We start from the raw sequence: 13,877 nt of genomic DNA on the forward strand, positions 1-13,877 counted from the left end.
AATATATAATAAACAAAGAACCTTTAGCCTTAAAACTCAGTTTTTTTCTACTAGAAAGTCAAGGGCCTGATATAAATAGTAGTCTTCCTATAGTACCTATAATTAGTCTTTAACCTATTATATACATTGTAAACAACTGAAAAAAGTACTCCATAGCTTTGTTGCCATCAAATTATGAGTAGATATAGTAGAACAATTGACAAGTACATATATTATATTACATATAGGGCAGTAAAGTAAGAAATGACTCAGATCAAAATATAATTGTCAGCCAAAGCGAAGCCGAGTGATAGGAGGCTTTTATTATTTACTGCCCGAAGTTAGTAAGGTAAACGTACTGCTCGACGCGGTCCCAGTACATGTCATCTTGAAACTTAAGTTATTGTCAATAGAGGTGACAGCAAGGTGTCATCTATTGGGCATTAGCATGTCGAGCACTAGTACGTTTACCTTATACCTACTTATTAGCTTTCTGCTTGACGTAGCCGGAACTTTGTTTAGCTCAGCAGGCCGAAAGTCGACGCTTTCCAGCTGGAGGGTGGAATTACGATACAAGTGCGGAAAGTAGGAAATTCGCACGTGTATTGTACAACTTTTTACAGTAGGTACATATGGCCCTTTAAATTTTCGACATAGTTATGTAATGTGCTAATTATTGCTCTAGTGCGATAAAGTAGCATCTTTGATAAATAAGCAAATAAGTAGCATCATATGCACTGTAAAATGTATTTTCGTTTACTTATTTGAGTGCGCAGGTAAAGAATATTTAATTTCCTAATTTTGTATGTGGCAAAGACTATCCCGCAACCAAAACCACTTCATCGATTAGGAGTTTTTATTTATTAAGAGCAATTCAATTGTTTTGATACGCGCTTAACCCAATCGTAGTAATACGGGACGCTCGTGTAGACGACCAGGCTGCGGGAGATGCTGGTGTCCTTGTAGGAGACGAGGCCTACTATTATGTCCTTGTGTACTAGGAGGCCGCTGCCGGAGTCTCCCCTGCAGCAAAAAAAAAGCTTATTAGTCATGTCACAACGTGATCATGGAATAAAATCCAATTTAAGTAAATAAAAATAAATTTTGCACTAAGGGATGCAAATATGTGTATTTTTATTATTTATTTATTTTATTTATAAATACATTTACACGACATTACAGTGAACCAATACGTCGTGAAACCAACACTACATATAATGTTAATGTGTGTAATGTTAAATTAAACTGAATTTTAAGTAAATTGTACTCGGGGGCCATTAATTAATTAATTAAGTTTTCATCTTGTTTTGATACGACTTTGATAGTGTCATCAGTAAATTAATATATGACAGCGAAATGCCTCATAAGACGACTCCCGATTTCTTTTTGTGATGGTCATCAATCTCATCATTAAACGTTAGCCACTAATTACTCAAGGTCGAATCAAAATAAAATGAAAAGCATATTGAATTGTTAATACAGAATCGGCCCCAGCGTTAACAAAATATCCATATGAAATTATATAAGAAACCGTATTATGTTCGGATCGACATAACTATAATCATTAAGGGGCCTACAGATTGCCAGTTCGCCGGACGATAGCAGCCTGTCAGTTGCTCAGTTGTTCGGAACTTTTGCGATTAATTGACAGGCTGATATCTTCCGGCGAACTGGTAGTCTGTGGGCCCCTTTAGGCCAAGCAACCCCGGTCTCTTTATACATAATATATGATATGATGAAATTTCTACACATATATTTTATTAATTAATAATGGAGAAATACGAGTATGGTACATGTACTTACTTAGAAGCGAAATTTGCTTTGGCCTGACTTTGGCCACCGCAAATGGTTCCTCTGGGCGCATTGTGGAGGATCTTTTTACACTGCTGATGGGACCACAGTTTCTGTCTCGTGTGTTTGAGCATTATCGAGTTATCGTAGTCCTGCTCCTAAAATTATAATTAAGAGAAATATTTGTCAAATATTTGTTTCAAATATAATTTTATATAGAAATTTTGCCAAATTCTATTCGTCTTAAGGTGACATTCAGATGGCAACTGCAGCCTTTTCACAAGATTACTGTTCCGCTATTGCCGCTGCGGCCTTAACGCGTAACCCGTCACTGTCAATATCTTTGATAAAATTAGTGACCATCGTAGTTCGTAGACCTACTAGCACTTTAATCCAAGTTACCAAACTTAATCCAAGTCATTTGTGGCTTTTCATCAGAGAATCATCCTTATGATTCATGTGCAATGAGGACATTTGTATAAGAAATTTTGTTGGAATTTCAGATAAGAAAGACATTATTGCACTTATATACATATACTTATACACGATGATTTTTAATCGGTGATCAGGAACATTTTTTTCTAACTCAGTAATTGATGTAGATCACGTTGAAGTCGTAATTACATGGAAACAAACTTGTTTATTTTTATCATAATTTTAATGAGAGATTGAGATCTATTTTATCCTAAAATCCTCGTCACTCTACTAATCGGTATCTATGAGTTATTAGCCTCTTTACGCAAACTTAAAGGCAAATGATAATTTATGAGTCAGTTTGTCATTGTCATTGTCATATGCATAAACAAAGTCATAGATCCGTCAAATTTCCCGCCATATCGATGGCACTTGACGTATCGTAGTTACTTCATGTAGGATAACCATGTATTTAGTGGTTATTAGTTTTAATTATGTTGTAACTTTTAATTAATTAAACAATGAGATAATTGCGTGAGACCTAGGTCTAGCTAGCTAGGTAGGCTAGCCTAATAAGTTTAATTTGGACTAGATAATAATATTTTTCTACTCCTGATCGCCGATTAAAAATCATCGTGTATATGTAATCATAAGGACCATTACGTGATGCAAAGCCACATTTTATCGAGTGACAACGCACGTGTTAAGGATAGTGGCTTTTTTAAAGAGGCTTTAGCTACAAATGCAGAAGACGCTAGTTCAATCCCAGTCCTAGGTACTAGAGCCTTGGTGACTATTTTTACTTTTTGACATCAATTAGCTTAAAACCTTTCCTTACTTCGATTGCGCCCCACCCAGCCAAGTCAGCCATGTGAGTTTTTGGCGGATGTTTCATTAGCACCACTCTCTTCACCTTATTTCCCAATGTTAATGGCTTTGTTAGTCTACATAGACCTATGTCATGAGTGACTTGTACTGGATCCCATTGTTTGTGCTGCTCGAAGTTCTTGACTTTGTATAGGGCTCCCTTAAAATAAAATCTTTATCATTTACTAATTAATTTAAGAAGAACGACCACGTATTGACAAAAATCCATGTCTCGAGAAGATGTAGCGTAGATAGATTTAATATTCACATTTGTCTTTTCTGTACCCGGCGGTCCCGGCGATTGTAAATAACCTACATATCGCCACAATTTTATTCGTTTCAATGGAAATTAAGGTAGGGACATTTTATCTTTTTTCGTCTGTATATGATCCATACCGGCAGTGTTGGCCGAACGTTAGTTGCAATTAACCATTAACCAGTACAAATTGAACCGTAAACGGTAACGGACGGTTACAGTTGACGGTTCAATTTGTTCTGGTTAATGGTCAAGAATATTCAATTGCATTAACGTTTCGGCCAACACTGCATACCGGGAACAAACTAACGAGATATAATTATTTAAAATTCTTATATCTACATAATACATAAATAACAATATTAAACACATCAATGTAACATTTCGCAACCTGTTACTACATAGTAATAGACCAGGCGCAAATATCGTGTACCGGACTATAACTCGTAAAGTAGTTAAGGGCTATGTGTAATGAACCCTCGTGGTCGTCAGCTGCCGCGCCGTTGGTGGGTTGAGGACCGGCAGCCCTCCAAACACCAAAAAAAAACAACAAATTCTTCACAACAGGACAATACTGGGTATACAACCTTATCTCTATTAAGACTCCCAACAGACGCTGTAATTTTATGAATATCATCCAAACAGTGCGCGGCAGTCACCAATAGTACTTGGTTCAGTATAGATGACCCACAAATGTAACTCCCATCTGTTCCCGTTAACGTCAAAAAAGCGACATGAGGGAATTCTTTTATTGTCTCAACAACATCACCCCCGACAATAAAACCTTCCTCTTCTCCAATTACTGCTTTAATAAACCCAAATATTAGAAAGAGTCCAACTGCCATCGTTTCTTGAAGCAAATGAAGATTAGCTTATCGATTAATCATACTTCTGCTCGGATTATTGCCAATAACGAGGGTTAAATTAAAAATTATCGTCTGCAAAATTAGACTCATGTGTTAAAACTACTAATAACCTAAGAATATGTCTTAAGTTAAACGATACACAGGTTTTTCGTAATATCAGCCAAAATATAATATTGAACAAAATAACGACTTAACAAAACAGTGTTCCACGGTTCCACTTCACCATTTAATGGGTCGAAAACGTTCGAAGGTAAAACGGGTGTGTTTATCTGTGGATATTACAAAGGTTGAGGATTTCGAATATTTGGATACATTTTTCTAAGACTTTTATCATACAAATTTTAAGAACTAAAAAGTTTTAACATCCCTTTAAGGATAAAGTACGGAAATTCGACATTTATTCAAGATTTCCACTGAAAAGTTGTACATAATATAATGTAACTTAACTCACACTAAAAAAATCGCATCATCAGATCTTGACATGATTCTTAATAAGACTAACTTTACTGAAGTTAGCAAAGTAGGATCATTTTCCAGTACAATCAGGTACATGCAAAGTTCTAATTATGAGGTCTTAGGAAAAAAAAAGCATTCTATTTCAGGGCCGAGATTGTGTCATTTGTAAATTGGTGTCTCCAGAGTCCTCCATTTGACATTGACTTTATTTTATTAAAATTAGATACAGAGTACTATGACGCAAATAATAATGGCAGCTAAGACAAATGAGATCCAGATGCCCTGACTTCAGATTTCCATGTAAATAATGTTTTATTCATGCAACCCAAATTCTTTAGATTATTCTAGCTTCGTGTGGAACGCTGAAAATATGTAGCTATTCATGCTTTGCCAGCATTACGTTCATACGTAACAAGAAATTAAACTCTTCTCCATTGTTTTTTTTTTATTGATGTCATTATTGTGTTGTGTTAAGATCCCTGTGTACTTAATTAATATTTAGTAGTAGGTACCTATGCTTACTTTATAATTACTTAAGATGTCCGGTTGAATATATAGGTATACATATTGAAGGATCGTTCAGTCTAAGGTTTGTTTTTATGTAATAAATAGCGTTATCAGTTATCATATTGACCGATCCGATATCTGAAAGTACTCTTATCACGAGTTTGACACTGACATATTCGCTAGCGACTATGTAAACTAACTAGCGATTAATTACTCATGGTGTGGGTACAAGTGACCCTTGCAGAAATACAGATGCCAGACCCCTTGGAATCAAGTCCTTTTATTTTAAGGCACTTTATCCATTTTAATCGTGGTCGTATCCGACATCCGATACCTGATCGGACATATGAAAACGCTTTAAAGTGTGGCGTTTGCATAGAATTAAATGCATAAAGGCGTTCTCACATAAATCGTAAGTCTCGGGAATTATGACACAGACGCCGGCTATGCTGAGTTGCGTCACGCAACAATTGTGTTGGGAATCAAAATGCTCCGATTCGGTTCACCATACAAATTAAATCACTAACTTTAGACCGACTGAACCGATTTATTGAGTTCATTTGTTTTTGTAGTAGTAAGTCGTCTCGACTCTGGCGCAGGACCGGTCATTGTGGCACTCTTTGGGGGAGGCCTATGTCCAGCAGTGGACGATATGATGAATCGTCTCGATGAGTACGGACGTAGTGCATAATTATTTTCCATCGTATTTTCACGGAAACGTACGAACGTGTTTTGCTATTTCAGTCAGTCTCGGTAAAAAAATACTGAGGTTGACCGAAGTAGCATAACAGATACGAACGTTTCCGAGAAAATACGATGGAAAACAACTAACTACTCGTATTTTCAACTTGAACTATATAAGGGTGTTCTAAATATGTAATGACTGAGTAGGACATATGTAGGTACGGGGTTGAAAACATTTGACAGAAACTCGCTACAGAAACCTTTTAAATTTCTTATTTGAATGAAGAGCAAATCTGACCGAAAAAAACAGTTATTCCAGAGTATTTTCATTACTTTTCTCGAGAAAAGTTAAGGTAACTGTACCTCTCGCTGAATTTATATATAATCAAGACTGTGGGTACCGTGTTCCGACGAAGAAACGAGGTATACAGTCAAGAAATAGGGATTACATTATGAAACACGATTGTTCTTGTTTGTAATGCCTTAGTTTATGAACATTACAAATTACAAGCCAGAGGTTTCACATAGTTTATTATTTGAAGAGTTAGCAAGTAGATCACCTTTAGTACTAGGTACCTCTAGTTACATAAATCATGATGATGATGATCTTTAGTTAAACTATTATTAGCGTTAAGTATTTTGGTTTAATTTGATTAAACCTATATTTTCCCGTAATTTTGGCCTTAAAGAGATCGATAATCAAACATCCGATTCCCTTAGGGGTTAATTTCTATTTTCTACGATGAAAAGTATCAGTAGGTACTACTTATGTGTTAAAATTTAAACCCTGGCTAGTATCTAAACGTTTAGTCGAGACAACCTTTATGAGAACTAAAACAGAAAACTACCAAACTGTAAACTGTACATAACAAGAAATTGTGGTTGTAACAAACATTAATTACATAAACAGTTGCACGCGTATAATAAATTAAGTGTAGACGAGCACACAGGGCCAGTGAAAGCTAAACTACAGTAGAAGTACAGTTACAATATGCAGCTCGTACTTCAATGATTTATTCTTTCGGAAGATACGAGCAGTGAAGGCACGCACAAATCATGCCGGCGCGCGCCCAACGGCGGCTTTTAACGGATTATTCTCGGATTACCTAAGTATAGGAGGTCAGAATATTTCGATGAGAAGTGAATGACAAAAACAATCTCCTACTATTATTAATATAAATGCGAAAGTGACTCTGTTTGTCTATTCGTTCCCTCTTCACACTTAAATCGTTGAACTGACAAAGATGAAATTTGGTATAGAGATAGTTTGAGGTTGAGGCCCTCTAGGACATAAAATAGTAAAATCATCATCATTCTACGCAGACGAAGCCGCGGGCAGAAGCTAGAATAATTATATTGTTACAATTTATACCCGAAGGCAACATAATTTCAATAAGTACGAAACTACTGTATAAGTACAAAGAAAACTGCAATTTATGAATGTTCAAAACCTATTCGAACACCAGCGAACTAAAGGACCAAACTCCATATGAAAGTCCACACCATTCTATTAGGATATAATACGCACGTAACAATTATTAGCATCAAAATCGCGCTTGAGACGAAATTGGCATAGTTTCTGGCGCTAAAGGCCGTTATTTATTACCAACACTTACAAACAACAGGGCACCTTATGTCGTCTCTAAAAATCCAATGTAACATAGTTTATACGTACTTTACTTAGTAGAGTACGAGTATGTACGTAGTAGTAGAGTCTACTAACTTCTGCTTCGTTTTCGCGCGATGACGCATACCAAATTTCATCTAAATCGGTTCAGCAATTTAAGCGTGAAGATACCTAACAGAAAGAGTTCATTTCGAATTTGTTGATTTTCGCGGTAGGCCCTCAAAACAGGAGGAATGACGTGAAGTTTCCGAGGCCATCTACACTGGTTTGGCCAGGATCAAGAAAGCAACACAGTTGCGCATTTATATCTTTCTAGGAACAATAATACCTACCAATGCACAGCCTATTCAAGCCTAGCAAGGACTTGTGTATTCACCTCATACATAACTGCATTGTCTTCCCTACATGCTTCCCCCTCGGGAAAACGCAATGAATGGACGCACGCATTTGGGACGGAAAGGAAACACTTTCCAACCAGGAATGGAAAGTACTGCGTTCCTTGAGAATCAGTAAATGTTAAGTGCTTGCTGTATCCATTTTAGTTTTCGATTCCCATTGTGTTTCGGATGCAATATTTAGTGGGCACCAAATGTGTAAAACTAACATATTAGTTTGTGTAACCGGGTTAAGAATTTTATTGTTTTAAATTGTTACTTGACTTTAGGTTTAGTTTGTGAATCCGCGGTAGTAAAAGATTGGGTGCTTTACCAAACTCAGAAATATGTCAAGTGTCATTTGATTTCAGAAACAACAATAGTGTCTTTTTATTTTAAGAGATTTTTATTTAGAATTATTATCAGGGATCGTACATTTTCCAGCATTTTTGGTGCACGAAGTGTTGTTAACGGAATTGGTATAAATAATTTCAACCCTAATGATTAACTAGCGTTTATTACGTTGATATTAACCTTAATTTACCATTTCAGTTGAAATTATCTATACCAATTCCGTTAACACCACGCGAATCGATTTGGTGCAGCGGAGTGGTGTTAACGGAATTGGTATAAATAATTTCAACCCTAATGATTAATTAGCGCTAATTACGTTAATATTAACCTTAATTTACCATTTCAGTTGAAATTATCTATACCAATTCCGTTAACACCACTCTGCTGCACCAAAAAATGCTGGAAAATGCATGGTCTAATAAAACATGGTCTTCCATTCCCAGAGTGACACGGGCCTACGTCACAATAACATTGCCACTTTATTTCAACATAACATGTTACATGGGTACATTATACCTATGGTTAATAAGTTAAAATATTTCTTTATAATTTTATAATTTTCATTTATATGTATTTTAGCTTAAATTTTACAATAACACGTCATTTTTAATTACTCGTTAGCAATATCTTCCGATTCACGAAAGAAATTTCAGACTTTCGGGTAATTCTGTTTATACTACTGGCAACACAGGATAGCGCTGTGCACATTTGACAATTCGGATCTAGATAACTTCATGCCCTGACCGTCATCCTTGTCGAACGCGTGTTAATTGTTATTTCCTTCTCGCTCAGTGTCAGCAGTCGCAGTGTTTTCCAAACTTTTCACGTCGTAAGCTTGGTAATTAATGTGTAACTGTGAATTAGTTTTTTAAACGTTTGTCTTGTATAGATAAATAAAGTTTAATTTAATACATTAGATTTGTTTTATTTTACTATGTTTCTACATGAATAACTTAAAATTAATGCCGTTAAAATAATTTTCACCGTTGGTTAAAATTCTCCCACATTTCAAAGTTTGAGAACCTGTAAACAGCATGATGACGTAGGCGCGTGTCAGTTAGGTCATACGCGAATCTCGGAATGGAGTACCAGGCGGAGTATATTATTATACCATGGGAAAATGTACGATCACTGATTATTATACACTTATATCATCAGCAGATGGACAGTTGTCTTAACCCTTTATCCATACTAATATTATAAAGGCACAAGTGTATCTGTCTGCCTGTCTGTCTGTTACCTCTTCACGCTTAAGCCGCTGAACCGATTTAGTTGAAAGGGTAGCAGGATAGCCTTTGAAAAATTGCCCCCGGCGTTTTTGGGTCGAAACTATAATCAAACGACGCCCTTTGAAGAGGTAATACCCTGCACAAAGTTTCATCCCTCTGTTACCCCCTGGGGGTGAAAAAAACCCGATTAACCCCAAAACTGTTATATTTAGTTTTTCCTAAACTATGAAAGTGACGAATTTCTGATTTTGTACAAATATTAATGAGACTGAAAGTGTTTGATATTACAAAAATATAACTATCCTAACCATTTAAATTCTTGTAAAAAAATAAAAAAATAAAAATAATCATCCTGTATAACAAGTTCGACACTTGGTACACACACCATTTTTTTTTTAAATATGAACCATTTTATATTGTACATCATACAAAATTTTCATCGACGTAGCCCAGAAGGAACATTGCGAAATTAAAATGAATGTACTATTTAGTAGGCACTACTCATTATATTATATTAGAGGGTGGTTCACGTTAATATGGGATAAATTCAAACTCTAGCTAGAAGAAGCGACACCCTCTCATTTTGTTACACTTATTATGTTGACAAAATATGCCAAGTTTTGTAATCTTATCTCAACTACAAGGGGGTGCTCAAACACTTTGTATTTTACAAAGTTGTTTGAAATCCAAAATATAATTTATTATTATTAGATTTTTATGTAACTAGTAGTTTTCACATTATTTGAAAGTGTTATTTAAAAGTTATAAATTTAAATTCAATAAATCTTACTTTTGACAAAATCATAAAAAATAGAAATAACACTGTTTTTCTTCTTCAAAACTTATAAATCACATGTGCAAATAGTGTGAAAACAATAATAAATACTTTTTATCGGGTTTCATTCTAACATACAAAATTTCAAAGTGGTTGCCCCCAAACCCCCCCGTGTAGTTGAGATAAAGTTACGAAACTTGGTGTATATTATCAGCATTATAAGTGTAACAAAAATAAAGGGGTGCCCCGTCGGAAAATAAAAATAAATGTTTTTTGAACTGAACCACCTATATTAGGCTCTTAGTAGGAGTTAAATAAATAGTAGGGACCAAAGAGCCAATTCATATTAATTTCGCAATATTCTTTCTGGGCTAGGACGATGAAAATTTTGTATGATGTACAATATAAATTGGTTCATATTTGAAAAAAAAATGGTGTGTGTACCAAGAGTCAAACTTGTTATACAGAATGATTAATTTTTTTATTTTTTTATTTTTTACAGGAATTTAAATAGTCATTATTTTTCATATATAGCTTTTTGTACAAATTTTAAAATTCGTCACTTTCATAGTTTAGGAAAAAATAAATAAAACAGTTTTGGGGTTAATCGGGCTTTTTTCACCCCCAGGGGGTAACAGAGGGATGAAACTTTGTGCAGGGTATTATTACCTCTTCAAAAGGCATCGTTTGAGTCCCGGGAAGGATATAGGATAGTTTTTATGTCGGAAATCAACCCTGAAGAGAGTGCAAAGGGGGGTGGAATTGAAGGAGTTAATGAATTGCCTAATAATTGAAGAAATCAATGCGCGAATTGAATGATTGCTGTTAGTATTATCCAGGCGCTATACCTACTTTAGTTGCTGTCACTAATTCCACGCAGACGAAGTCGCGGGCAAAAGCTAGTCTAAAAATACAGGGTGGAAAGACAAGTCGGGCCCTGGAGGGAAACTACCTTAAATCCTTAAGCTGGCTCATTTTACTTAAAGGAGACATTCATTTATTTTAATAAAAAAGAAACAAAACTGCATTCAAAGCATTTTTGTTTTTTTCTTCAAATTGGCTTGTCTAAAAAAATCTTGAGTACTAAATATTACATTTTATGGATATTTTGTACGACAGACGAGTGTAAGACCTAATGTTTCTTGGAGAAATGTTATCATTAACATTAACTGTATCGACTTGTAGAATAAAATTGCGAGTTTTTATTTTTTGGAATTTTTAGTCGGTTAGAGTCCCGGGCGAGGCAAGCGAGTTTTAGAAAATCTTTGAATGCAGTTTTGTTTCTTTTTAAAAATAAAGGAATGTCTCCTTTAAGTAAAATGAGCCAGCTTAAGGATTTAAGGTAGTTTCCCTCCAGGGCCCGACTTATCTTTCCATCCTGTATATCGAACCCCATTTATTTCGTTGTAGAATGCCTTTTGGTTTCACGTATGACGACGTACCTAAACATTGTTGCCGCTGTCCAATAAAGTAAGAATACTTATTAAAGATGGACACTGCGTTTAATAAAGGTCAACAAGAGGTGTTTTAGGAAATGGACAACACTGATTAGCTGTCAACTCTAACGTTGTTGGCGTATCTAATCATTTACCTTCTCCATTTCATTTGTTATTCATTACCGAGTGGTGGCGAGTCCAACGTTCAAGCGGACCGTTATAGGTGCGTGAGTTTTTCAAGGTAACCGTTTCTCTAGGGGCGAAATATTGTTTGACATTATAAATTACATAGACGATAATCGTTATGCGCTTAAAGGTGTAAAACTGTTTACATCAGTTCGAAAAAGCAAATATGCCGTGGCAACATATACTTACCTATGGCAAAAAATCGTTTGTTACACGGGGATGCCCACCTAGACGGGTCTCTATTGTTTCCCATAAAGTTTTAAGTCATAATGTATTGTTTGTCCGAATTTTCGTTAGTCATAATTTGGTTTTTCTCGGAAACGTAACTTTTCAAGATTGCCATAAAACAAACCTAACCTAACCTTACCTTTATATAGGATTTTAACCTTACGAAAATCCTGAAAAGTTAACGGTTTATGACTTTCAATAATTATGTCAAACAATGGGATCCGCCACCTAGACTTAAATCATTATTTCGACCAACGAAGCTAAGTATGTCGTACGTATCGTTACACGAGATGATAAGTATAACGGGTGCTCAACGTACTAATACTAAATTCAGGTCCTTCGGGTCCCTTCCGAGTATTTTGTATATTTTTCGATATGCTATGCTAATAAGCGAAAATTTTGTACCAGCAACTACTTGACTGTTCAATTGATGTAGATGACCCTAACCGCTATGGAACTGGGGGTCACAGGTACAATTGGCTTGCATGAACCTCCGACTCGGTAAGCAATATGAATACAACTAACCTGCTTCCTTACACGCCTAAGCCCAAGGCGACCCCAACAAATAACGAATTAATCTTTGACACCGCACAGGGATTGGTAGCTATCGGTATAATAAATAGCCGCGTCACTGCTTTAGAGGCAGGAGTCGATAAATAACGTCTTATCGAGCCGAAGTGCAGACCGACTTGTTAACACGTGTCGTCGACGATCGATAAAAGCTGATCGATAGGGGCGAACGGCGCGAAAGTCGAGAGGTGCCCGTCGGGCGTAACGACGCTTTCTAGGTTTTCGATACGGCTGTTGATTGTCCTGCTGCTGTTTCTATTTTAACGCCTCCGCTTTGGCAAACAAATGGCTTAAGCAGATGTCCTACCTCCAGTAGAGGGCCGAGTCACCGAGATAAATAGCTTTAAAAAAAATCACAGATTTCGTGCCTCACACGACTAACGAGCACATTGGAAATGAATCTACGGAATTCGAAAAAATATTGTCGCTGAGCGACGAGAAAGTCTGGATAAGGCAAAAGTTACAAAATAAAACTACAACGTTGAATGATAATTATTTTATTCTTAGATTAACACAAGTAAAGTCAGACCAAGAATAGTCTGCAGCGGATTTGATAGCCCACGCAGTGAAAGTGTTATTTTAAACGTCAAACTTCTATGAAATTATGACGTATAAATGACACTTGCACTGCGTGGGCTATAAAATCCGCTGCAGACTTTTTTTGGTCCGACTCTATCCTGGACATAACGCATGTGAACAAACAAATTGCAAAATTTCCACACGCGTATCGAAGTTTGAATAATTGTCGCCGTGGCGCATAAGTATAGGTACATATTTCATTTTTCGATTAATAAGCAGGATATATTAATGTTCAAAGTACAAGAAAATTATTACACGGCAAATCCGTAGTCAACTCGAGAAGTGCTAGCCACATCGCCGTTATCGTCACTCGAGTCTTGATCGGCAGCGGCCCATTTGCTGCAAGATATGAAATTTTCTTGACAGCAGTTTGACGCAACGAGAGATGACCATAACAGCGTTCGTCTATGTTGCACCAAACCTGAGTTCCAATAGGTACTACCAGGGTTCAGCATCAGCTATCTTGGGTAATGCTCTACCATGTGATCATCATGACGAATCGGATGTCCAAAACAGCGCGTGCCTATGTTGCACCGAACCTGAGTTCCGCTAGGTACAACCAGGGTTCAGCATCAGCTCTATCTTGGGTACTACTCTCCTAAGTGCTCATCAAGACGAGTCGGATGACCAAAACAGCGTGTGCCTATGCAACAAACCTGAGTTCCTTTAGGTACTGCCAGGCTTCAGCATCAGGTCTAT

General features: G+C 36.4%; 1 protein-coding gene across 1 annotated transcript; it reads right to left on the reverse strand.

Annotated features, from left to right (window-relative positions):
- Nucleotides 1–829: 829 nt before the first annotated feature.
- LOC134790480 (hypodermin-B-like) lies at nucleotides 830–4,174 on the reverse strand. Its single transcript, XM_063761285.1, has 4 exons — nucleotides 3,895–4,174; nucleotides 3,023–3,211; nucleotides 1,783–1,928; nucleotides 830–1,002 (listed from the first exon to the last, which is right to left on the reverse strand). Exons 1-4 carry the CDS (start codon nucleotides 4,150–4,152, stop codon nucleotides 843–845), a joined length of 753 nt encoding a protein of 250 aa, XP_063617355.1. The 5' UTR covers nucleotides 4,153–4,174; the 3' UTR covers nucleotides 830–842.
- Nucleotides 4,175–13,877: the final 9,703 nt, after the last annotated feature.

This window comes from Cydia splendana, chromosome 5 (assembly GCF_910591565.1).
Source record: "Cydia splendana chromosome 5, ilCydSple1.2, whole genome shotgun sequence".
NCBI lineage: Eukaryota > Metazoa > Arthropoda > Insecta > Lepidoptera > Tortricidae > Cydia > Cydia splendana.

Excerpts from the sequence above, each read along its gene's own strand:
- LOC134790480 (XM_063761285.1), bottom strand. The coding sequence starts at position 4,152 with ATGGCAGTTGGACTCTTTCTAATATTTGGGTTTATTAAAGCAGTAATT. Across the intron at positions 3,212-3,894 it reads GGAGTCTTAATAGAGATAAG|GGAGCCCTATACAAAGTCAA; the intron begins GTTGTATACCCA and ends TTTTATTTTAAG. Across the intron at positions 1,003-1,782 it reads AAAGCAAATTTCGCTTCTAA|GGGAGACTCCGGCAGCGGCC; the intron begins GTAAGTACATGT and ends TTTTTGCTGCAG.